This window comes from Mobula birostris, chromosome 6 (genome assembly GCF_030028105.1).
Source record: "Mobula birostris isolate sMobBir1 chromosome 6, sMobBir1.hap1, whole genome shotgun sequence".
NCBI lineage: Eukaryota > Metazoa > Chordata > Chondrichthyes > Myliobatiformes > Myliobatidae > Mobula > Mobula birostris.
Genome location: NC_092375.1, coordinates 120182554 through 120209938, shown reverse-complemented (window position 1 = coordinate 120209938; position 27385 = coordinate 120182554). Strand labels below are relative to the sequence as shown.

The 27385-nt window shown below is 43.0% G+C and overlaps 1 protein-coding gene across 3 annotated transcripts in view; it reads left to right on the top strand.

Moving 5' to 3' along the window:
* Positions 1–27385, top strand: part of mcm3ap (minichromosome maintenance complex component 3 associated protein) — an 86747-nt gene that overhangs the window by 28326 nt on the left and 31036 nt on the right. For 2 of the 3 annotated variants that reach the window (XM_072261175.1, XM_072261174.1), the window contains exons 10-18: positions 3343–3503; positions 12164–12393; positions 17675–17728; positions 19013–19185; positions 19664–19776; positions 23628–23759; positions 24095–24208; positions 24475–24627; positions 26878–27033. In XM_072261175.1, coding sequence (XP_072117276.1) covers positions 3343–3503; positions 12164–12393; positions 17675–17728; positions 19013–19185; positions 19664–19776; positions 23628–23759; positions 24095–24208; positions 24475–24627; positions 26878–27033 — 1286 coding nt within the window. The remainder of the gene's footprint in view (positions 1–3342; positions 3504–12163; positions 12394–17674; positions 17729–19012; positions 19186–19663; positions 19777–23627; positions 23760–24094; positions 24209–24474; positions 24628–26877; positions 27034–27385) is intronic. The other variant, XM_072261176.1, reaches the window with a different exon arrangement.

Sequence of the window (27385 nt, the reverse complement as noted above, 5' to 3'; positions counted from 1 at the left end):
ATGTTGCTTGTTCGTCCATCATTGACGTTGATGAGGACCTCGACACCATTATGATGGTGTCGAGACTAGCGCGTGATTTGGATTTAAGTGAGGGAGAGTTGTGCAGCATCAGCCTCAGTCTCTCTTCCCAATTCCCATCTGGATCCAGTGGCAAGACAGAGTCTAGACGGCTGGAGATGGGACTAGGCGCAGTGGATGACCAGGACGTCTTCTGTGTCTTGTCCTGCTCTACACGTTCCACAACGCTTGCAGAGACCACCTTCTTGACCGTTGGACCTTCCATTGGTCTCATCTGCTCAATCCGCCGGAGTCTGTCTTCACATGCTGGGATAGACAACTCCTTATCTCACCGAGGGTTTGAGACCTGTCGGCTACCCTCACCTGGTTTAGCCGGCTTGTCGAAACCGTTGCTTGTGGTGTGGCCGCTGTCGCATGCAAACAGCTACGGGGAGCCACAGGTGAGAGCTGAGTTCCAGGTGGGGACCAAAGGTGGACTAACCGCCCTGAAAAGGACGCGACATGTTCCCCCACCAGAGGTGCTACCCCTCCCTGACACCCCATACACAGTATGTAGACAGGCCGACTAGGGGGAATGCCATACTAGATCTAGTACTAGATAACGAACCGGTCAGGTCATAGATCTCTCAGTGGGTGAGCATCTGGGGGACAGTGCTCACCACTCCCTGGCCTTAAGCATTATCATGGAAAAGGATAGAATCAGAGAGGACAGGAAAATTTTTAATTGGGCAGGGGCAAATTATAAGGCTATAAGGCTAAAACTTGCGCATGTGAATTGGGATGATGTTTTTGCAGGGAAATGTACAATGGACATGTGGTCGATGTTTAGCGATCTCTTGCAGGATATTAGGGATAAATTTGTCCCGGTGAGGAAGATAAAGAATGGTAGGGTGAAGGAACCATGGGAGACAAGTGAGGTGGAAAATCTAGTCAGGTGGAAGAAGGCAGCATACATGAGGTTTAGGAAGCAGGGATCAAATGGGTCTATTGAGGAATATAGGGAAGCAAGAGAGGAGCTTAAGAAGGGGCTGAGAAGAGCAGGAAGGGGGCATGAGAAGGCCTTGGCGAGTAGGGTAAAGGAAAACCCCAAGGCATTCTTCAATTATGTGAAGAAAAAAAGGATGACAGGAGTGAAGGTAGGACCGATTAGAGATAAAGGTGGGAAGATGTGCCTGGAGGTTGTGGAAGTGAGTGAGGTCCTCAATGAATACTTCTCTCTGGTATTCACCAATGACAGGGAACTTGATGATGGTGAGGACAATATGAGTGAGGTTGATGTTCTGGAGCATGTTGATATTAAGGGAGAGGAGGTGTTGGAGTTGTTAAAATACATTAGGACGGATAAGTCCCCGGGGCCTGACGGAATATCCCCCAGGCTTCTCCACGAGGCGAGGGAAGAGATTGCTGAGCCTCTGGCTAGGATCTTTCTGTCCTCGTTGTCCACAGGAATGTACCGGAGGATTGGAGGGAGGCGAATGTTGTCCCCTTGTTCAAAAAAGGTAGTAGGGATAGTCCGGGTAATTATAGACCAGTGAGCCTTACATCTGTGGTGGGAAAGCTGTTGGAAAAGATTCTTAGAGATAAGATTTCTGGGCATTTAGAGAATCATGGTCTGATCAGGGACAGTCAGCATGGCTTTGTGAAGGGCAGATCGTGTCTAACAAGCCTGATAGAGTTCTTTGAGGAGGTGACCAGGCATATAGATGAGGGTAGTGCAGTGGATGTGATCTATATGGATTTTAGTAAGGCATTTGACAAGGTTCCACACGGTAGGCTTATTCAGAAAGTCAGAAAGCATGGGATCCAGGGAAGTTTAGCCAGGTGGATTCAGAATTGGCTTGCCTGCAGAAGGCAGAGGGTCATGGTGGAGGGAGTACATTCAGATTGGAGGACTGTGACTAGTGGTGTCCCACAAGGATCTGTTCTGGGACCTCTACTTTTCGTGATTTTTATTAACGACCTGGATGTGGGGGTAGAAGGGTGAGTTGGCAAGTTTGCAGGTGACACAAAGGTTGGTGGTGTTGTAGATAGTGTAGAGGATTGTCAAAGATTGCAGAGAGACATTGATAGGATGCAGAAGTGGGCTGAGAAGTAGCAGATGGAGTTCAACCTGGAGAAGTGTGAGGTGGTACACTTTGGAAGGACAAACTCCAAGGCAGAGTACAAAGTAAATGGCAGGATACTTGGTAGTGTGGAGGAGCAGAGGGATCTGGGGGTACATGTCCATAGATCCCTGAAAGTTGCCTCAGAGGTAGATAAGGTAGTTAAGAAAGCTTATGGGGTGTTAGCTTTCAGAAGTCGAGGGACAGAGTTTAAGAGTCGCGATGTAATGATGCAGCTCTATAAAACTCTGGTTAGGCCACACTTGGAGTACTGTGTCCAGTTCTGGTCGCCTCACTATAGGAAGTGTTGGAAAGAGTACAGAGATTTACCAGGATGCTGCCTGGTTTAGAGAGTATGCATTATGATCAGAGATTAAGGGAGCTAGGGCTTTACTCTTTGGAGAGAAGGAGGATGAGAGGAGACATGATAGAGGTGTATAAGACAATAAGAGGAATAGATAGAGTGGATAGCCAGCGCCTCTTCCCCAGGGCACCACTGCTCAATACAAGAGGACATGGCTTTAAGGTAAGGGGTGGGAAGTTCAAGGGGGATATTAGAGGAAGGTTTTTTAATCAGAGAGTGGTTGGTGCGTGGAATGCACTGCCTGAGTCAGTGGTGGAGGCAGATACACTAGTGAAGCTTAAGAGACTACTAGACAGGTATATGGAGGAATTTAAGGTGGGGCTTATATGGGAGGCAGGGTTTGAGGGTCAGCACAACATTGTGGGCCGAAGGGCCTGTACTGTGCTGTACTGTTCTATGTTCTATTATGGATACCCTTCTGAGCAAAGCTTCTTACTAGTCGCATTCAATGACCCTCATAATACTGTATTTCCTACCCCTCCCTCCTCAGCTGCCTCCTCCAAGGGATATAGACACAGCCTGTCTAATTTCTGATAATTAAAATCACTCCATACTAGGCAACATCCTGGTGGATTTCTTCTGCACCCTCTTTAGTTTGTTGAATTAAACTTTGGATCGATCTTGCTCTAATAGCAAGATAGACAAGAGAAACTATTCTGTATCTCTGTTCCTTCATCGGTCTGCTGCGGTAAGGAGCAAGAGGTGATACTGTGGACGGGGCAAGTGTAACTTCTCAGTAAAGCACCAGGATTGTCATCTGTGATTTCCTGCTGCATGTTACCGAACTGCTGAGGTCACATATGTGAGAGTTACTCAGGCATTCATCCACAGTGTGTGACTCTCGATGTTTTATTGCAGGTTCGTCGTGAGGCTCTCAAAACTTTGAATTTTGCTCTGACAGTGAGCTCTCAGCGTGCCACCATGTTTCCAATGGATACCCTTGTTAGAATGCTGCTGTTTAAAGACTATGGAGAGGCGGCAGAATTTGCCAAGGTCTATGGGCTGAGTGTGAGCGATGGGTAAGTTTCAGAAGGAACTATCTGTCCTTATTTCCAATTTCCAACCAGCTGCGTTTCAGCAATGTTATCTACAACAGCAGAATATGTAGCAGCTACCCATTTGTTTCCCATGATCTTCTAAATGTTTTTTTGCGTGTTGGCTGCTGATCTATTGAATCATTTTGGAGAAGTTAAATGGTGATTGCATTTAAATGCTGAAATAGTGATTCATCCTACATCATCCTTTGGTCTGTCACATCACTTCCTTTCATTAGAACATTCAGCGCAGTACAAGTCCTTTCACCCATGATTTCCTGTTGACTTTTAACCTACTCTGAGATCAATCTTATTCTTCCCTCCTTCATAACCCTCCATTTCTCTATTATCCATATGCCTATCAAAGAGTTTCTTAAAGGTCCCTAATGTATCTGCCTCTATCACCATTCCTGGCAGGGCATTCCATGCACCTACCATTTTTTGTGTAAAGAACTTGCCTCTGACATACTCCCCATATTTCCTCTATCACTTTAAAACTATGTAACTGATGATCATTGTCTTTTGATGACTCTTAAGTTATACCACCACCCTGGCATGGCATTCCATGCATCTATCACTCTGTATTTAAAAAAAACCTCTGACTTTCCCATTATATTTTTATCTCCAAAAGTCTAAAATTATGCCCTCTAGTATTAGCCATTTCTGCCCTGGGTCACTGGCTATGCTCTCTATCTATGCCTCTTATCATCTTGTACACCTCAGCTCACCTCTCGTCCACCTTCACTCCAAATGAAAAAAGCCCGAGCTCACTCAACCTGTTTTCATAAGACGTGATTTCTAATCCAGGTAGCATCCTAGTAAATCTCCTGTGCACCCTCTCTAAAGCTTCCACATCCTGGTAACCAAAACTGAACATGGTATTCTAGGTGTGGTTTAAGCAGGATTTTATAGAGCTGCAGCATTACCTGGCTGCTCTTGAACTCAATCCCCTGAATAATGAAGGCCAAAGTATCATACCTTCTTAAGAAATCTACCAATTTGCATAACAACTTTGAGGGATCTGTATACAGTATGTGGCCACTGAGATCCTTCTACTCCTCCACAGTGCCAAGAATCCTGCCATAAGTCCTATATTTTGCCTGCAAATTCAACTTTCCAAAATGAATTACTTCACACGTTTATAGGTTGAACTTCATCTGCCATGTCTCAGCCCAGCTCTTCATCCTGTTAATGTACCGCTGCAGCCTACATCAACCATCTACACCAAGGGTTCCCAATCTTTCTTTATGCCATGGACAATACCATTAAGCAACAGCTCCATGGACCCAGCTTGGGAACTCCTGCTGTACACTTTCCACAACTGCACCAACTTTTGTGACATCTTACTAACCCATCCTTACACTTCCTCATCCAAACCATTTTATGAAAATCACAAAAAGCATGGGTCCCAGAACAGATCCCTGCTGAAAATCATTGGTCACCACTCCAGACAGAATACAATATATCTACTACCACTCTCTGCCTAATATGGGCTAGCCAATTATGCACCCACATAGCCAGATTTCCCAGGATCCAATGGTTCCAGACTTTCTGAATGAGCCTACTATGGAGAACCTTTTCAGATGCCTGACTAAAATCTATATCTACTGTTCAACTTTCATCAATCTGCTTTGTCACGTCCTCAAAGAATTCAATCAGACTCGAGAGGCATGGCTTGCCTCTCACAAGGCTGTCTTGGCTCAGTACAATGAAAGTTTCAGCAGTGCCTTCGCCTTGCCGTTCTTTACACTTCTGCTGTGCTCAATGCTGGAAAGCTTAACTCTTATCCAGTTTCCATCCTGAAGTCTTCAAGTGGTCTTGTTTTACCTTGGATACTTTGCTTTTGGATATTTGGGCCAAACCAATATTATTTGTTTTACATGAGTCTCTACAACCTTTTGAAATCCTGACCACCAACTGGGTTCTCTTGAATTCCACATTCAATTCATTTTTTTAATGGTTCATTTATCAGGTCTCACCACAGGTAATGTTATTTCTCTGCATCTACCTGATAGCGGGTCACTTTTCAGTTGGCTTTGTTCTTGAGTGAATTCTGGTGCCATACTGGTAACACTTCCTTGCACCTTCCCCAGGGCTGAACATTCAGCTTTCTATGTGTGGTATCATTAGGGCCCCCTTTAAAGTCATGGCTTTGCTTTACAATGTTTGCACAGTAATAAATCCTTGTATGTTTGCTTATTCATACTTGACTGTGTTAACTTGTGTCACTATTTATGGTGATCTATACCCTTGGGAACACTTGTTCTCCTATTTCATTTAGCCCTAAGAATTGTATTACCTTGCACTTGAGGGCATTGAAATCTATCTGTCATTTAATTTCTGAATGTTTATTGCTATTATGTATATCGTGGCAGTTGTCTCTGCTGGGAATTTCACTGTCCTTTTAAAGACAATTCCCATAATTTGAAATATTTCCAACAAGCCCACATCCTTAATGTTGTAAATGAGCAAAATGACCCCAGTGCTGTTATAGAAAATGCTACTCATATGACATGCTCTGGGCCTTCCTGTTTCTGAATTGACAGATTTATTGTACAATCAGATTTTTTTTATTACTCTGCAAAACGCTCTTAATTCACTTTAAGAAGTCAACAGCAGCAATTTTAGTGAATCCAGTAAATTTAAACAGTGCTAGTACTGAGACCCTGGCAAGTGGTCACACAGCGAGGGAATTGGGGCCCCGTCAACTGTTTGGTGGGTTGGAGGAGTATGCAGGAAGTGCAGACCTGTGAGTAAAAGGGCAGTGTGGCTAGCATGGCCCCTATGAGGTGGAAGAGGTCAGGGGGACCAATGTCTGGGTAAGTGCTGAATTATTGAGACTTAACAAATGGCTGGATGACAGGTTATCTTGAGTTTTCTTGTATCAAGTGACATATTACTACTCAGCGCCTAGCTTTACAACCCTGACCTTTTCAGTCATCTCTAACATTTCTAGTAGGAATCAAGACATTCCTATTCTGAATCTTCTTTACTCTGGATTATCAATTCAAGGACGTGATAGAAACATAGAAAACCTACAGCACAATATAGGCCCTTCGGCCCACAAAGCTGTGCCGAACACGTCCTTACCTTAGAAGTTATCTAGGGTTACCCATAGCCCTCTATTTTTCTGAGCTCACGTACCTGCCCAGGAGACTCTTAAAAGACCCTACCATATCCGTCTCAACCACTGTCGCTGGCAGCCCATTCCACACACTCACCACTCTCTGGGTTTTAGAAAAAACACAACTTACCCTTGACATCTCCTCTGTACCTACTTCCAAGCACCTTAAACCTGTGCCCTTTTGTGCTAGCCATTTCAGCCCTGGGAAAAAGCCTCTGACGATCTACAGGATCAAAGCCTCTCATCATCTTATACACCTCTTATCAGGTCACCCCTCATACTCCATCGCTCCAAGGAAAAAAGGCCGAGTTCACTCAACCTATTCTCATAAGGTATGCTCCCCAATCCAGGCAACATCCTTGTAAATCTCCTCTGCACCCTTTCTATGGCTACCACATTCTTCCTGTAGTGAGGTGACCAGAACTAAGCACAGTACTCTCAATGGGGTCTGACCAGGGTCCTATATAGCTGTAGCATTACCTCTCGGTTCCTAAACGCATTTCCACAATTGATGAAGGCCAATGCACCGTATGCCTTCTTAACCACAGAGTCATCCTGCACAGCAGCTTTGAGTGTCCTGTGGACTTGGACCCCAAGATCCCAGTGGTCCTCCACACTGCCAAGAGTTTTACCATTAATACTATATTCTGTCATCATATTTGACCTACCAAAATGAACCACCTCACACTTATCTGGGTTGAACTCCATCTACCACTTCTCAGCTCAGTTTTGCATCCTATCAATGTCCTGCTGTAACGTCTGGCAGCCCTCCACACTCTCCACAACACTCCCAACCGTTGTGTCATCAGCAAATTTACTAACCCATCTCTCCACTTCCTCATCCAAGTTTACTTATAAAAATCATGAAGAGTAGGGGTCCCAGAACAAATCCCTAAGGCACACTGTTGGTCACCTACCTCCATGCAGAGTATGACCCATCTACAACTACTCTTTGCCTTCTGTGAGCAAGCCAGTTCTGGATCCACAAAGCAATGTCCCATTGGATCCCATGCCTCCTTACTTTCTCAATAAGCCTTGCATGGGGTATCTTGTCAGATGCCTTGCTGAAATCCATATACACTACATCTACTGCTCTACCTTCATCAATGTGTTTAGTCACATCCTCAATCAATCAAGCTCGCAAGGCATGGCCTGCCTTTCACAAAGCCATGCTGACTATTCCTAATCATATTATGCCTTTCCAAATGTTCATAAATCCTGCCTCTCAGGATCTTCTCCATCAACTTACCAACTACTAAAGTAAGTCACTGAATTATAATTTCCTGGACTATTTCTACTCTCTTTCATGAATAATAGAACAACATCCGCAACCCTCCAACCCTCCAGAACCTGTGCTGGCCCTATTGATGATGCAAAGATCATCACCAGAGGCTCAGCAATCTCCTCCCTCGCCTCCCACAGTAGCCTGGGGGTACATCTCATCCAGTCGTGGTGACTTATCCAACTTGATGCTTTCCAAAAGCTCCAGCCCATCCTCTTCCTTAATATCTACATACTCAAGCTTTTCAGTCAGCCGTTAAGTCATCCCTACCACCGCCAAGATTCTTTACTGTAGTGAATACTGAAACGAAGTATTCATTATGTACCTCTGCCATCTCCTCTGGTTCCATACGCACTTTTCCACTGTCACACTTGATTGGTCCTTTTCTCTCACGTCTTATCCTCTGCTCTTCACATACTTGTAGAATGCCTTGGAGTTTTCCTTAATCCTGTCCACCAAGGCCTTCTCATGGCCCCTTCTGGCTCTCCTAATTTCATTCTTAAGCTCCTTCCTGCTAGCCTTATAATCTTCTAGATCTCTATCATTACCTAGTTTTTTGTACCTTCGTAAGCTCTTCTTTTCTTCTTGACTACATTTACAACAGCCTTTGTTACACCACAGTTGCTGTACCCTACCATCCTTTCCGTCTCATTGGAATGTACCTATGCAGAACTCCATGCAAATATCCCCTGAACATTTGCCACATTTCTTCTGTACGTTTCCCTGAGAACATCTGTTCCCAATTTATGCTTCCAAGTTCCTGCCTGATAGCCTCATATTTCCCCTTACTCCAATTAAACGCTTTCCTAACTTGTCTGTCCCTATCCCTTTCCAATGCTGTGGTAAAGGAGATAGAATTGTGATCTCTATCTCCAACATGCTCTCCCACTGAGAGATCTGGCACCTGACCAGGTTCATTTCCCAATGCCAGATCAAGTACAGCCTTTCCTCTTGTAAGCTTATCTACATATTGTGTCAAGAAACCACCTTGAACACACCTAACAAACTCCACCCCATATAAACCCCTTGCTCTAGGGGCATGCCAATCGATATTTGGGAAATTAAAATCTCCCACCACAACAATCCTGTTGATTCCTTTCCAGAATCTGTCTCCCTATCTGCTCCTTGATGTCCCTTTGTTATTGGGTGGTCTATAAAAAACACCCAGAAGAGTTATTAATTCCTTCCTGTTCCTAACTTCCACTCACAGAGACTCCGTAGACAATCCCTCCATATCTTCCTCCTTTTCTGCAGCTGTGACACTATCTTTGATCAACAGTGCCACGCCCCCACCTCTTTTGCCTCCCTCCCTGTCCTTTCTGAAACATCTAAAGCCTGGCACTTAAGTAACCATTCCTACCCCTGAGCCATCCAAGTCTTTGTAATGGCCACAACATCATAGCTCCAAGTACTGATCCACGCTCTAAACTCATCCACTTTGTTCATAATACTCCTTGCATTAAAATAGACACATCTGAAACCATCAGTCTGAGCGAGTCCCTTCTCTATTACCTGCCTAACCTCCCTCTTGCATTGTCTCCAAGCTTTCTCTATTTGTGAGCTAACTGCCTCTTCCTCCGTCTCTTCAGTTTGGTTTCCCCCCCCCCCCCCAACAATCCTAGTTTAAACTCTCCCCAATAGCCTTAGCAAACCTCCCTGCCAGGATATTGATCCCCCTGGGATTCAAGTGCAACCCATCCTTTCTGTACAGGTCACTCCTTCCCCAAAAGAGGACCCACTGATTCAGAAATCTAAATCCCTGCCCCCTGCTCCAATCCCTCAGCCATGCATTTATCCTCCACCTCACTCTATTCCTATACTCACTGTCACGTGGCTCAGGCAGCAAAACCCTGCAATTACTACCTTTGTGGTCCTGCTTCTCAACTTCCTTCCCAACTCCCTGTAGTCTGTTTTCAGGACCTCCTCCCTTTTCCTGCCTAAGCCATTGGTACCAATATGTACCACGACCTCTGGCTGTCCTCCTTCCCATTTCAGGATATCGTGGACATGATCAGAAACATCCCGGACCCTGGCACCTGGGAGGCAAACTACTATCCGTGCTTCTTTCCTGCATCCACAGAATCACCTGTCTGACCCCCTAACTATAGAGTCCCCTATCACTGCTGCCATCCTCTTCCTTTCCCTATCCTTCTGAACCACAGGGCCAGACTCTGTGCCAGAGGCACGGCCACTGTTGCTTCCCCCAGGTAGGCTATCTCCCCCCGCAACAGTACTCAAACAGGAGTACTTATTGTCAAGGGGTACAGCCACAGGAGTGCTCTCTAGCATCTGACTCCTGCCCTTCTCTCTCCTGACTGTTACCCACTTAACTGTCTCCCCAGGCCCCGGTGTGACTACTTGCCTGTAGTTCCTCTCTGTCACCTCCTCACTTTCCCTGACCAGACGAAGGTCATCAAGCTGCATCTCCAGTTCCCTAAGGATCTGCAGCTCGACGTACCTGGTGCAGATGTGGTGGTCTGGGAGGCTGGAAGTCCAAATATATTGCAGTTTCTTTATTACTATTTCGTTCATGTAATATTTCAAAACATTAACCAATGCCACAAATTATTTTGGAATCCATGCTCAACATTCTTTATATAAAGTTGCTGTGTTCTGCATTGCACCCTTAACTCCTCCATCCTTCCAGTCAGTATTTTAAGAAAATTTGTCTTCTGTTCTTTTGCTGTGTTCCATCTGCCTTTTTATGTATAGGAATTGTGTTTGCTCTCAACCAGTCTCCCAACACAATGAACTTTCCAAATTGAAGTTTTAATATACAGTACATGGATTATTACCTCAGCTACTTTTTCCCCCATTGGCATCAGAATCATATTTATTATCACTGTCATATGTAGTGAAGTTTGTGTTTTGCAGCAGCAGTATAGTGTGTTTACCTTCCGTCGGTCATGGTCGACCATGGGTACTGCGCCTCTGGTAGTCACTGGGAGAGGCCTCTCCAGGGTGCAAGCCAGGGCAGAGTTGATATGGAGATCTGTCTGTTGCCCATGCAGTGGGACCCCCCTCTCCATGCTGATGACAGGTCCAAAGGAAGGATGAAAGTCGATACAGTTTGGTGCCAGCAGCATGGCAGGAGTTGCCGTACCGGTGCTGGGTACAGCAATCAGCTGGCTTCGGGACTCCGACTCCGACTCCGAATTTTTCCTCTGGGTTTACTCCCAAAGCCTTTCCCGTGAGCAGGTGTAGCTGCAAGGCAGCGGAGGTTTGAAATCAGAGTTTTCCCTCTCCTAGATGAGCTACCATCCGTGGTTAACGAGCCCCATCTGCCCGGAGCAACTGGTATAAAGGCGCCAGTGGCCTGCCTTTGCCCCTTCTCCTGTCAGTGAGAACAGCTCCGCTGGGCATAAGAACTATGCCACGCATGAAGGCCAGGAGTTGGACTCGGTTGTCAGAGGCTGTTTGAGACACACGCCATGAAGAGCATTTGTTTAGCAGTGGGAGCTCGTCCCCACTACCACCCTTCAGATATGACTACCTTTGGAGCCAGCAGTACAGTACAACATTAAAAATTACTATAAATTACAAAAGTAATCCAGAAGAGGAATAATGAAGTGATATTCATGGGTTCTTGAGTTAGGCAAGTTATCACTCTCTTCTCATTATATGCATCCATCAGCAGCCTCTTCCTTCTTTATGGGGTTGTTTATGCCCATGTCTTTATTTAAATTCTTAATTAATTCAGTCGTGTATATTTTACAGTATGTGCCTTCCTAATTGATTTTGACTTTCTTCCAACTCTAATTTCTTTTTTGTATTTTTCCTTCATTGTCTCTATTTGGTGCATATCAGAATCTGGTTTAATATCACTGACATATGTTGTGAAACTTGTTTTGTGCCAGCAGTACAGTGTGATTGTTAATATATTAATTTTATATATATAAAAGAGAGCAAAGTTAGGTGGATTGGTTCATTGCCACATTTTTATCAATTTTGTATCTTTACTGATTTAGTTAGGACTTTCTTTGTACATGGTAAGTCTTTGCCAGCTGACTTGTTGTTGTCTTTCAGTGGATTTTGTTTAAGACTATTGATCTACATACTAAATATCTAATAGTGGTATTCAATATTTTAGTGAATGTTAATTTCCTTGGTTTGATTTTCAATTTTTGCAATTTATTACTGTGTTTTTGACTACATAAGCACAATACAGGATGGATAAATTGTGCAATTAATTGGATTTACTCTGGAATTGATAATCACTTAAAACGCTTCCTGTTTCAGATGTGTTGAATTGAATCGTTCAACGTTATGTGAGCCAGATTTTGTACTGCTGCCCAAGAAGTCCTTATTTATTGACCAGAAACGCACCACTCTGATTGGTGAAGTAGTGAATGGAGGACCATTTCCACTCTTCTTAAGCCATGTCCCTGTCTTGAGTTTTGACAATCAAGGGCGATTCATTGGAGAGAGCTTTGAGCCAAGTAATGTGGGCCAGAAACCGACTCTGCAAGGTGTGTACAAAATTGTCTGGTTAAGTTTTCTATGACCAAGTGATGTTTCATATAGGAAGTTAATTTAGGAGGTGAAACTGAAGTCTGTCCTGACTGACCTTGAATATGCTCAAAGTAAATTTATTATCAAAATATAGTTATGTCACCATATACAAGCCTGAGATTCATTTTCTTGCAGGCATGCTCAATAAATCTATAATGGAATAATAACCATAGAATCAATGAAAGACCGCATGGCACAGTTCCCCTTCATGTTTTGAAAGGATTTGATCATGCTCTGTAGTCTTGGTGAGCAGCCTACTATAGAGGGGATCTAAAACAGCCAGTCTCTGATCAAGTCAGATGGCTTGGTGAGATCAATAAATGCAATGTAGAGGGGCTTCTTTTGTTCTTTGCACTTCTGGAGTTGGCAGAAAGAGAAAAAAATCATGTCCATAGTTGACCTTCCAGCTTTGCAATACATAGTAATAAAAATGGTAAGTTAAAATAAGAAATATATATTTAAAAAATAAGTAGTACAAAAAAAAAGAGGAAAAATACTGAGGTAATGTTCATGGGTTCATTATTCATTCAGAAATCTGATGGTGGAGGAGAAGAAGCTGTTCTTGAAATCTTGAGTATGTATCTTCAGGTTCCTGTACCTCTTCCTTGTTCGTAGCAATAAGAAGAGGGCATGTCCTGGGTGATGGGGGTCCTTAATGATGGATGCCGTGTTTTTGAGGCATCACCTTTTGAAGATGTCCTGGAAGCCGGGGAGGCTGGTGCCCATGTTGAAGCTGGCTGAGTTTACAACTTTCTGCAGCTTTTTCCAATCCTGTGCAGTTGGCCAGATGGTTGTGCAACCAGTTAGAACGCTCTCCACAGTCTGTATAAATTTGTCAGTGTCTTTGGTGATATACCAAGTCTTCTTGAACTCCAAATGAAATACAGCCTCTGTCCTGCCTTCTGTGTAATTGCATCAACATGCCGAGCCTAGGTTAGATTTGCAGAGATGTAGACACCTAGGAAATTGATACTACGCATCCTTTTCAATTCTGATATCTCAATGAGGGGTGGCGTGTGCTCCCTTGACTTACCCTTCCTGAAGTCCACAGTTAATTGCTTGGTTTTACTGATATGCGTATGAAGTTCAGATTGTTGGAGACGGACAAATGATAGTAGGGAAACAGGCAGCCATAGTACAAGTGAGGCAAGTGGCATGTTCTGAGCATCGGTTCTTGGTTCACAATTATTTATCATTTATGTAAATGGCTTGGAGGTGTGAACAGAGTGTAAGATATCCAAGGTTGTATTTAGGTGAAGGTCACTCTGTGTTGAAGGTATGTGGTTGAGTGAGTGGGCAAAAGGAACTTAGTGTAGGGAAATATGAGGTAACGCATCTCAGTAAGAGGTATTGAACAGCAGATTATATTCCAAATGGAGAAATATTGCAGATTAATAAAGTACAGAGGGATATTGTTTGTGAATCGTAAGTGACAACAGACAGGTGCAGCAAGTAGTTAGCAAGGTAAATAACACATATACCTTTAATGCAAGACATTTGAGGTTTCGAATTGGGTACAACAATGTACAGACTATTGGGGAGACTATACTAGAATATTGTGCGCAATTTTGGTCCCTTTAGTTAAGAACCAGATCCCCAGCTTAGGGTAAATAGCCCCACTGCCTTGAGGGCAGCCTCAGAAGAGGCAACGGCTGTAGGAGTAAACCTAGACAGGAAGTCCGAAGTGGAGCTCCTATGGCAGTTGGATGCCACTGAACAGCTTTCTGGCAGCTCCTGCAGCCAAGCTGGTGCCAGACGTATTGCTTTGCTTTCCTTTGGACTACACTGGTGAGGCTGAGAGGGGGATCTTGACGACTGGGCAATCCAGGATCTCCGAATCTTCCACCAAGGTCTGTGCCCTGGAGGGAACACTCTACTGCCGCTATCCATTGTCCTCTAAGACAGACGCGTGCCATCATCAAGAATTTAAGAAACGATATACAGTGGAGGTGTTCCAAAAGAGATACACTAGGGTAATTCCTGAATTGTCCTATAATGAGCAGCTAAATAAATTAAATCTATATTCTTCAGAGTTTAGAAGAATGAAAGGCGATTTTATTCGTTTGTAAGATTCTGAGGAGAGCATAGCTGTCTAGATATTGAGACAACTCTAGTGGAGCAATCTTTAACAAGGGAACACATTTAAAAGACTTGGAGTGTCTTTAAAACTGAGGTGCGTAGAACTTATGATGAAAGGTGGGGAATCTCTGGAATTTTCAACCCCGGTAGGTAGTGGATCACTGGAGGTAGTTAAAAAGGAAGTAGATACATTGTAGAAAGATCCAGGAGTTGAGGGCCATGGAGAACTGACACAGCAGAGAAGTCGAGTTGTGAGGCAGGACAGCCATGATGTTGAATGGCAAGGCAGATTTGAGGTGCTGTGGCCTGTTCCTCACATTTTCCTGTGTTTCTATAACTGGGAATTATATTGCGGCTGAAATATTCTAAAGGAGGCCACCATTGTAGAATGCATGGTCTTGTTTAGGTAGAGTCATAGATACAACATAACAATGTGCCTTTTGGCCCACTGAGTCAATGCCAACAACCAACCCATTTATTCCTACATTAATCTCATCAGCTGTCCCCAGAGGAAGCCTTCACAGTCAGATGTGAAGCAAGAAAAATAATTAGTTTTTGAAGATCCCTGAGAAATGTGCAAAAAAAGAATGATTGATAATGATAGGTGTGACCTTGAGAAATGTACTGTATATGTGTGAGCATAGAGCCTGTAGGGAGATGTCTTGTGCTGGTTTGGTTGTGTGAACTTTTGGACAAATGCATGATTTTGGAATTCAAGTTGATAGCTCAGTCTGATCAACTAACGTCAGTAACGGTCATATTGAGACCTGTTATTTGAATAAATATTATAGTGTGTATAGCACTTGATTGTTTTCCAATATAATTTCTTAAGTAGCAAAGTTTTGGTAATAGATTTTAAACAAGGATCAGGCTTCAGTTTCAAGTATATATAATAGATTTCAAAATGCTAATTGAGTAAGACCAGGGAATGAAAATCTGAAACCCTTTCTACAAAAAAGTTTTTGATGCACTGCCAATTGTAAGTTTTGAGACTGAGAGTGATAGACTTTCCTTGGGCAAGGATATTAAGTGATACCAACCAAAGTTGGTAGATGAGTTAAAATGAAGATTGACTCAGTGGTATAATGCAGAGTAAGCCCAAGGAGCTAAATGCCTTAGAAAATAATTTAACAACTACTTGTTCATACTTATATCTCTGTCATTATCAGTGAATGCAACAGAATTTGCCAATACTTGAAATCCAGAGTAACACACACAATGCTGGAGGAACTCAGCAGGTCAGGCAGCATCTAGGGAAAGGAACAGAGAGTCAACACTTTGGACTGAGACTCTTCTTCAGCACCAGAGCATCACTAAAGCAGCATATCCTGCCATGATTATGTTGCTGCTTCTATGACCTTGCATGTATTTATTGGTTTCCATATTTCCTAGTGTACACATTTCTAAGTGAATATCTTGATCTGTAAAGAACATTGCAAGGTCATTTGGACATGGAATTGCAATATAATTAAGATTTGAATTTACATTTAATGATTGTTTCTTTCCTTTCCTCTTCCATTTCCACCACTTTCTTTGGATTTCCACCCCTTCTTCCCCCCCCACCTCTCATCACTCTCTTTCATCAGGGTATCTTTGTGCTGTAAGCCTATATTAGCAGACTGAAATAGAAATGGATAAAATTACTTTATTGTCTGCTTCAAAATTCAGGAGGTATTCATGAAATTGAAAATAAAACAAGGGAAAATCCTAGAAACATTAGACCAATGAATCTCACATCAGATGTAGGGAAATTGCTGGAGAAAATTCTTAGGGATAGGATATATGAGAATTTGGAAGCCCAAGGCCTAGTTTGGGAGAGCCGGCAGGTCATGTCTGATCAACTTGATTGAGTTTTTTTTGACAAGGTGATGAGAGAGATTGATAAGGGTAGGATTTTAGTAAGGTGTTTGACAGTTTGATAGTAAGGGGTTCACAGTGAATTGGCTGTTTGGATTCAGAAAACTGGCTTATGCACAGAAGACAGAGGGTAGTGGTTGAAAAACTTACTTGAGCTGGAGGTCTGTAATTAGTGGTGTTCACGGGGATCTGTGCTGGGACCTCTGCTGTTTGTGATGTATATAAATGAGCTGGACGAAGATGTAGTTGGGTGGGTTAGTAAGTTTGTGGATGATACCAAGATTGGTAGAGTTGTGGATAGTGTAGAAGGCTGGCAAAGAATACAGTTGCAGATATGGGCAGAGAAAAGGCAGATGGAGTTCAACCCAGACAAATGTGAGGTGTTGCACCTTGGTAGGGCAAATGACAGTACACTGTGAAGGGTAGGATCATTAATTGTTGCTGAGCAGAGAGATCCTGGGATCCAAGTTCATAGCTCCTTGAAAGTGGCTACACAGGTCAATAAGGTGGTTAGGAAGGCTTATAGAATGCTTGTTTTATTAGTCGAGATGTTGAGTTCACGTGTCAAGCGGTTATGTTGGAACTTTTAAAAAACTCTGGTTTGGCCGCATCTGGAGTATTAGGTACAGTTCTGGTTGCCCCACTATCGGGAGGATGTCGAGGCTTTGGAGAGGGTGCAGAAGAGGTTTACCAGGATGCTGCCTGGTTTAGAGGGCATGTGCTATCATGAGAGGCTGGTTAAACTTGGGTTGTTTTCTCTGGCGTGCCGGAGGCTGAGGGGAGATCTGATAGAGGTTCACGGGATTATGAGAGGCACAGATAGAGTAGGCAGAGTATCTGTTTCCCAGGGCTGAAATGTCTGATACCATGCATTGAAGGTGGGGGGTGGGGGTGGCGGGGTAAGATTTTTGCTCAGTGGTGAATGTCTGGAGCGCACTGCCTGGTATGGTGATAGAGGCAAATACATTAGAGGCTGTTAAGAGATGTGTGACCATGCACATGGATGTAGGGAATATGGGGGTGGGGGTCAGATACGGATATTGTGTAGGTAGGAGGGATTAGTGTTTGGATGTTATTGATTTGATTTTTAGCTGGTGGTTCCGCACAACATTGTGGGCTGAATGGCTTGTCCCTGTGCTGTATTGGTCTATGTTGTATGAACATGGTCCAAGCTCAGTAGTTCAGAAGTGAAAGGCAAGTGGTTTAGACTAATTCACTGCTTGCTGTATTGACAGTTATTGTGAGGTGGACCAGCACTTAAGCAGCATTCAATAACATACATTGATTTTGTTCTGACTTCAGATGATCATGAAGCAGAAATAAAGGTTGAACCTCAGCCTGAAACAACATCCACGAGTAAGTAAAGTGTTTCTGTGGATGAAATTTTAATGGCAATAAAACAAGGGTTTGGGTAACACTTTTAGCATGATATTTTAGTCATCATCAAGATGAAGATGTCAAAACTTTGTGGTATCCAGAGCAGTAGTGATGGAGTTGTAGAACAGTATAGCACAGAAATAGGCCCTTCCACCCATCTATTATTCTGCCTAGTCCCATCGACCTGCAACTGGACCATAGCCTCCCATCTAGGTATTTATCCCAACTTCTTTTAAATGTTGAAGACAAACCTGCATCCACCACTTGCACTGGCAGCTCATTCCACACTTACACAATTCACAAGTGAAGTTCTCCTTAAACATTTCTCCTTTCACATTTCTCCTTTCATCCTTAACCCATAACCTCTAGTTCTAGTGTCACCCAACCTCAGTGCAAAAAGCCTACTAGCATTTGATTATATGTACAACTCTATCAAATCTCCCCTCATTCTGTTATCCTCACTTATTCAACTTTTCCCTATAACTCAGGTCCTCAAGTCCAGATGATACAATTAGATGCAGAATTAAATGTCACACTGGCTACGTGAGGAAAAATCCATTGACAGGCAGTTGTTCTCTTGCCCACATAATATCTCCTTGGCTCCAATTGAAAGGCTACGTGGCTGTGTACTGTCCTTTTGCTATGCCATACAGAGAAAGCATACTAACATATGGAATGTTCAATGTTATAATGGGAAGTTCCAATATGGCATATATTATCTTAAATTCTTCCCATAAATGATACCATGAATGTGTTTGTAGTGTGAATTGCCTTTTGTGGACATAGAACTGTACAACACAGAAACTTGTTAATCTAACTAATCCCATCCATCTGTCAAATTTTGAAAGGAGCTTAAAACCTCCCTCATGCAAAGCACTCAAAACTACAAAAGTAGTTTGAAGATTAAAAATCTGTCGCAAAATATAATGAAATTACTCAGTTCACATAAAAGAAATGTCAGTGTTTTTGGATCATGATCTTTGTAATGAAAGTCAGCAACGCAATGAACTCAAGTGCATTTTCTGGTTGTCTTGTCAATTGGCGATAAGGCTGGAGCTCAGAGCATGAGAGTAGGTTGTGCTGTCATTTGATAATGCAGTCAGAGTGCAGCAGTGAATTGCAGTGACATTTTCCTAGCTGATTCAAACTCAGAAACAAATTTGTCATGATATTAAAAAGGTGGTTCACTTAACTGTGCTGATAAAACAGCAATTTTACTTTTTTTGTCACATCTGTTTACTGTTTTATCCTATTTACCTACAGCAATGCTACCAGAGCAAACTCCAGCTCAAGAAATACTTCCTGTTGAACAGCCTTCTCAGCCACCAATACCCTCACTACTTCAGATTCTCACTTCTCCAGCACCTTCGCTATCTGTGGCCCCTCAGGCACCCAGTGCACCTCCACCAAAACCGCAGCCAGCCTACCCTGAGAAGGTACAGAATGGACACATTCAGAATCATCATATCAAAGTATTTCCCACGTTTACTTTACCTTGGCTGCTCCTTAAGTGACCTGCCTAATTTCATAATTTCGTTTCTAGCTTACATTAATGTCCAAAGCAGCAGATTTTGGGTGCTTTTTTCCATCATGTAAACTGGACATCATTTTCATGACCAAGTTTTAATAACTAAGATGTTTGTTTGTGCCTGGAAGCTGTGAATGAATGCAAAATAGTGAATTAATTGTTCACAATTTGTTCCTTACCTTTTGTTGGGTGCCTCACCTTTCAATTGGAATGTACAGTAAAGTTCTCACTTTTGGTAAATAGTGGGTTTCCAACAAAGATAACATCCTTGAGCTGCTGATGAATTTGTACTTGGTACTGCTAGGAAGGTGTACGCAGTTGATGTATTCTGAATGATCAGATCACGGTTGGTGTCCCCTGTTACAATATTTTCCCATTGTTTTCAGATGATAGATGATGTTGTGAAAGATGTAGTCAAAGATATGGTGAAGGATGTCCTTCGTGTGGAGTGTAAAGAAGTGGCAAAAGCAGGAGCAACTTATGCTGCTGAAGCCATCAGGTACGTGACTGCTTCTGACTCTGGGTAGGGATGTGGATTTGGAGTAGTAAACTACTTCAGATATGATATGATTAGATTAGATTCAACTTTATTGTCATTGTGCCGAGTACAGATACAAAGCCAATGAAATGCGTTTAGCATCTGACCAGAAATGCAAAGAATAGTGTTATTTACAAAATAACTGTGAATTTAAAAAAGTGCTACAGCACACAAATATAAAAGTACTGAGACAGTACAATACAGATGTAATACTGCTTAGTGCTGTGATGAGAGGTTCAGCAGTGTCACAGCCTCAGGGAGGAAGCTCTTCCTGTGCCTGCTGGTGTGGGAGCGGAGGCTCCTATAGCGCCTACCGGATGGGAGGAGAGTAAAAAGTCCATGGTTAGGGTGAGATGCATTCCTGATAATGCTTTTCGCCCTGCCCGGGCAGCATTTGTGGTAGATGTTCTCAATGGCGGGCAATTGGGTGCTGATAATCCGCTGGGCAGTTCTCACCACACGCTGGAGTGCTTTGCGGTCCGATACGGGACAATTGCCATACCACACTGAGATGCAGTTGGTGAGTATGCTGTCAGTGGTACAGCGGTAAAAGTCTGTCAGTATCCTGGGACAGAGGTGAGCTTTCTTCATGTTCCGCAGGAAATAAAGGCTCTGTTGCACCTTTTTGATCAGGATGGAGGATATGCAAATATGCAAATTGCTTGATGTATTTTACTTTAGAATAAGATATTAGGATTGATATAAAATGCTGTGTTACATTTATTGATTTATAAGACTGTAAGACATGGGCAGAATAAGACCATTTGGCCCATCGAGTCTGCTCTGCCATTTCGTCACGGCTGACTCAATTTTCTTTTTAGCCCCAATCTCCTGCCTTCTCCCCACATCCCTTCATGCCCCAACCAATCAAGGATCTATCAACCTCTGCCTTCAATATACATAAAGAACGAGGCCCTTCAGCCCATCGGGTCTGCTCTGCCATTCTATCATGGTTGATCTATTATCCTCCTCAATCCCATTCTCCAGCCTTCTCCCTGACTAATTGACACCCTGACTAATCAAGAATCTGTCCAATTCTACTTTAAATTTATCCAATGACTTGGCTTCCACAGCCATTTGTGGCAATGAATACCACAGATTCACCACCCTCTGGCTAAAGAAATTCCTCCTCATCTTTGTTCTAAAAGAATGTCCTCGTATTTGAGGCTGTTATATCATTTATTTATTGCCTGTTCTCAAGCAAGTGATGGTGCCATGAACCATTATAACCATTCTGGTGGTTCTGGCACATAGTCGTGAGCAAAAGAGTTCTGGTGACAAGCAAGATGCAACAACTCAGGATGGTACCCTACAGCTGGGGATTTTACCATGTGCCTTTTGCTGTTGTCATCCTTGGTAACGGAAGTACCAGAGATTCTGTGGATGCTGTAAGTCTTGAGCAATACGCACAAAATGCAGGAGAAACTCATCGGCGCAGGCAGCAGCTATGGAGAGAAGTGAACAGGTGATGTTTCAGCCCTTTCATCAGGACATGAATTTCTACCTGCCCCCTCACCCGGACTTGCCTATTACCTGCCAGTGTGTACTTCTCCCCATCCCCCACCTTTTCATTCTGGCTTTTGCCCTCTTCCTTTCCATGGCCTGATAAGGATCTTGGCCCAAAGAATCAAATGTTCATTTCCCTCCGTTGATGCAGCCTACCCTGCCGAGCTACCCCAGCATTTTGTGTGTATTTGGTAATAGAGGGTCCAGGTTTGGCAGATGTTGTCAGAAATCGAGCTGAGTGTTGTTTTGAGATGGCATTCTCTGCAACCACAGTATGGCAGCGGTGGAGAGAAAATGGATGGGATGCCACTGGTGGGCTAATTTTCTCCTGCAGGTTGGTGAGCTTCTGAGTTGCACTCATCCAGGCAAGTGGACAGTGTTCTTTTAGAATCCTGACATGCCGTTTAGATGGTGGAAAAATCTTAAGATTTTGGGCATGTTAGTCACTTGCCACAGGATAATCAGTCTGCATGGAGAGCCTGTGAAGCTTTAGCTCTATGTTGGCTCTTGGCCTTAACAGCAAGGGACATGGCTACAAAGCAGACAATGCTTGAAATGTCTTCATGTAGTCAAGCAACATCTTAGTTCTGCAGATGGAATTCAATGAATATTCCACATTGATCAGTTTGGTGATATAAAACATCTGGTTAGCAATGTTTAAATTAAAATGTGTAAGAGAAATGAACTTTAGTAGCCGGATAGCAATCTGTGGAGAGGAGATTAGTTTGGAGAGGCCCAATAGGTGTGGGAGAGATGTAAAATTGATGAGGGTCTGGGATCCTTGCCCTCCTATGTTAGTGTTTGTTCGAGTAAACTTTAATCTGTATCGTATCTTATCTGATGCCCACCTGAAGATTTACTTCTACCACAGGTGGGGATGCAGGAAGTGTTCTCATCCCCAGCATTAATTCCCTTTGAGTAAGAAAACAAACCATTATTGTGACAAGATCAGCTTCTACAGTAGAGTCGAGCACTACAGCACAGAAACAGGCTCTTCAGCTGTGTGTCATCCGGGCAGTTAGAATACCTGCAGCTGTGTGCCCTGAGACTCGTGATCTTTGGGCACAGAGCTCGAGAAAAGCAACATGGCGGACTTCTAACATGGTAAACCAGCCGGTTGTTTGTTATGTCTCCCTGCTCGCTATGAAAACGGAGTCACTTCTTTCTCCCTTATTAGGGAGAGAGAGAACCTGTGGTATGTCGAATACCGAGTGAACAATGTAGTCTTTGGGATAACTGTAAGTCTGTGTCCTTCCTGTTGCTTTGCTCACGCTTGAGTACTTGGTGGCAGGTGCCGATGCTTTTTTTTTGCTGGTGGGGGGGAGGGGGGATTGGTGCTCGCTGCTGCTTACGCGCGGGAGGGGGGAGCTGGGGGGAGAACCTTGGGGTTCTAACATTTGACTGTCGTTCATTCTTTCCTTTATTTTTGTGGATGGTTGCAAAGAAAAAGCATTTTAGGATGTATATTGTATACATCTCTCTGACCTAAGATTGTACCTTTGAAACCATCTAGTCCATGCCGAACTGATGTTATGCCAAATTCCATCAACCTGCTTGCGGACCATTGCCCTACAAACCCCTCCCCTCCCATTCAAGCTGCTCTCAAATGTCGCGTTTGAACGCACATATACTGCTTCAGCTGGCATCTTGTTCCACACTCTCACCGCCTTCTTGAGTGAAGAAGATTCCCCCTCAGTTTCCCCTTTAACATTCACCTTTCAGCCTTAACCCATGATCTCTAATTCTAGTCTCACCCAACCACAGTGGAAAAAGCCTGCTTGCATTTGCCTTATCTATACTCATAATTTTGTATACCTCTATCAAATCTCCCCTCATTGTCCTGTGCTCCAAGAAATAAAGTCCTAACCTATTCAACCTTTCCCTGTAATTTAGGTCCTTTAGTACCGAAAATGTAATTGTAATTCTTTTTCTGTATTCTCTTAACCTTATTGATTGCTTTCGGTAAGTGATCAGAACTGCACACAATACTCCTAGTTAGGCCTCACCAACACCTTGTACAACTTCAACGTAACATCCCAATTCCTGCCAAATGCTGTCTTTACGATCCTATCTACCTATGTCGCCACTTTCAAGGAATTATGATCTCTATTCCCAGATCCCTCTGTTCTACTGAATTCTTCAGTGCCCTGTTACTCACTGTGTAAGTCCTACCCTGATTTGTAATCCTAAAGTGCAACAACTCACACCGGTCTGCATTAAGTTCCATTTGTCATTTTTTCAGCCCACTTTCCCCGCTGGTCCAGCATCACTCAGCTTACTGAAGGCAAAATCATTTTTCTTTCTAGCATATCAAATCTGTCCACTGAGGAATTAATTGCCGAAGTTACCACGGAGATGTTGAAGGAAGCATCATCTGAGGAAGTTCAGGCTGAAAGGCAGAGGATTGAAGATGAAAAGCGGAGGATTGAACAGGCCAGGTAGTTAGTGACATCTTCACAATCAGTTTTCATTAAATTTTGCTGCATGACCATCTTGCATTCGTTCCTTAATCCCTGCCATCTCTGATTTAAAACGCTTTATAAGACATTCCTAATATTCTAGCGTTATTTGTGCCAAAAATTTGTCAAAAACTTTTCATAAAGTTCAAATTATTTTGAAGTATTTATCACCTGGAAGGTGCTCTCTAAATGTATCGCTACCAGCGGTATGAGGGCGGCAGTCATTGGTATCTCTGACTTGAATGTGTTGTGGATGGGAAAAAAACATACCTGTGAAGTGTTCATCTGTGTTTCATGTTTTGTGTGTGTTGCAGAGTGAAGCAGGAATGGGAGATGTGGAAGAGCAGCTATAGTCGAGCACTATGTGATGAGCTTACAGATCAAGTTGTGGAACATGCTGCTAGAAAATACGCCACTCAGGAGCTAAGGTGATCATAGCCTTTTGGAGACACTAGGGAAGTGTGGAATTTCTATGACTATGATCCAGTGTTTGTGATCAGCTGGGTGGAAAGTGGGAATCACAGAGTAGCAAATTAGTAGAACCATGTGTGTTGTAGTTGTAAATGAAATGAATTGCAAAATATTTAGATCAATAATATATATTGATCTAAATTGAATTGTGTATTGGAATTGTACCCTTTTTACTTCCAAGAAGTTTCAAATGGTGCTAAGCCTCTCACCTTAACTTCTGCAGCTTTGCAAGAGAGGAAGACAGGAGAGCCCGAATCAACCGCTGTTCCAAAGAGCTCTGTAGCTGCCTCATCAAAGAAACACTGGAGAGTGAGATTTTCCAGGCTGTGAAGGAGACACTGCAGCAAGTTCATTGTTTCTGCAAGTACTTGAAGAAGTAAGTGTAAGAGAAATGTCATACATAGAGTTCTGACGTCCAGGACAGTGCAATGAAGCTTACAAATGCTAGGAAATGCGCTCATGTTTCAAATCCTATGATAGGACATGGAGCAGAATTAGGCCATTTGGCCCATTGAGTCTGCTCTACCATTCCATCATGGCTAAGTTATTATCCCTCACAATCCCATTTTCCTGCCTTCTTGCCATACCCTTTGACATCTTTACTATCAACCTCTTTTTTTAAAATATATCCAGTGACTTGGCCTCCACAGTCTTTGGCAGTGAATTCCACAGGTTCACTATCCTCTGGTTGAAGAAATCCCTCCCAAAGGGATGTGCTATTCTGAGGTCCTTTGGTCCTAGGTTCCCTCTCTATAGGAAATATCCTCTCCACGTCCACTCTATCTAGGCTTTTCAATATTCGATAGGTTTCAATGAGATCCCTCTTCATTTTTCTGAACTCCAGCAAGCACAGACCCAGAGCCATCAAACGCTTCTCATAATTAACCCTTTCATTCCTGGGATTATTTTCATGAACCTCCTGTGGATCCAATGCCAGCACATTGTTTCTTAGAAAGTACCTCAAAGCTGCCTATAATACTCCATGTGGACTGACCAATACCTTTATAATGCCTCAGCTTTATATATTTGCCTTTATATTCTAGTCCACTCAAAATGAATGCTAATATTGTATTTAATATACTTACCACCGACTCAACCTATAAGTTAATATTCATGGAATCCCCCCCCGAGGGCTCCCTAGTTCTTTTGCACCTCTGATTTATGAATTTTCTCCCTTCTTAGAAAATAGTCTACACCTTTATTCTTTCTATCAAAGTGCATGACCACACAAACTAATTTCCATATGTCAGAATGGCACTCCACTCTAGTGGAAAGATACGAAATCAGAATGTGTGGAGTTTTTAATTGCATTCACACTCCATCTGTTCTGATCACTGAAGGTAGTATACCCATGTAGTAGGAGAGTGAGAGTGGCTTTCAGGAGCAGAAGAGCTGTAGTAAGGGCAGAGAGGGTGACATTATGGTTGGGTGGTGTTAAGTGGTAGGCTCGGCCCAGTATCAAATAGGAAGCAACTGTTCTGGAGGGTCTGGTTCTGCCTCAGGAGAGGAACTGCTTTGGTGGTGAGGGAATAGTGTTGGGTTCCAGGGTTGGACAAGCTTTGCCTCTACCCTTTGTCTTTTGTTAACCAACCAATTCTGAATCTTAAGTGCTCAAGTCACCATGGATCCCATGGATCTTAATTTTCTAGACGAGCCTACAATGTAGGGTCTTACCAAATGACCAATGGGCTGAAAGACCTGTTTCCATGCCGTATGGTTCTATGACTGATTAAAGCAACAATTGAATCTCTATTCACCACAGTATATATCAAATCATAACATTTGGATGCAGTGTTATTGTTCTTTGTGGCTTAACAATTTAGAAGCAGAGTAGACCTTTGGTAGAACATACAATGAGACAGGTCGATCGAAAGGCAATTGAGACATGGAATTAGATGTTGTCAGTGGTCATGCAGAACCTATCATTTTTGGAGGATGTTGCATAGAGGCATTGTACAGATGAAAGATGACAATTGGGCCAAGGTGTACATTTGAGGCACCCCATGTTAGTGGTATGGAAATAAACTAGAAAGGCATCATAGGAAATCCTTTGGCGGCGGTGAGTGATCAGAATTGGGTACTGAAGGTTTTGTATTCACCTGTGCAGAGAGAACAGGGACAGAGTCACAGAGGAATGCAGCAGGTTCAAGTTTTGATTCATGGGGGAGTTCTGTGCAAAAAGGGTAGAGCAGGGATTATAGAGGATGGTAAAAGTTTTCAAAAATTGGTCCAGATTAAAGATGCAGTTAACTATTGGCTCTTATTTGGCCATTACCACAGGAACTTTGAATTGAATTGCTCGTGCTGTAAATTGAAAGTGGATCTAACTCTGTCGGTTTAACCAGTGCTTTAGCCAGCAATTAGTCTATTTAGAATTTCTATGAGAAACAGCACATAGGCCACTTGATGCAACTTTTGATTTAAAAAAAAAAATCAGACTGCCAACAATGTGTGTGCACACTTGACTGAGTGAGGAATGGTCCCATTTTGTAATTAGTCTTAAATTTTGTAAGCGGAAATTGAGGGAGGAAGGGAAGACATGATGTTGGTGGGCAAGTGGTTAGACAGTACAGCTTGACAATTGTATATCTTTAAATTTCTACTTAATTTCCAAATGTTTTTCTAGATGGAGAGCTACAGCAGAGGCTCGGAAACGCTTGAGAAAACAAATGTGGATGTTCCCAGCAGCTCCCGGAAGTGTAGGCATTGGCTGCAAACTGAGTCCCCAAAAGAGGAGCCCAGAGCTACCACCAGAAGACAGCCTCAGCATTTCTTGTACACGGTAATCATGCTACCTAATATAGTATCACGCATTCTAGCACAGAAGCAGGTTATTAGGCCTGCACCACTTTCAGGGAGCCTTATGGACTTGGACCCCAAGATCCCTCTACATCAATGCTGTTAAGGAACCTGCCATTAACTGTGTACTTTTCATTTACATTTAATCTCGCAAAGTGTAACACTCACAGTTGGATAGATTAACCTCTACCTGTAACACACACCAAATGCAGAAGAAACTCAGCAGCTCAGACAGCATTTATGGAAAGGAATAAAGAGTCAATGTTTCGGGCCAAGACCCTTCATTGACATTTGAAACATTGAATCTATTCCTTTCCATCGATGCTGTCTGACCT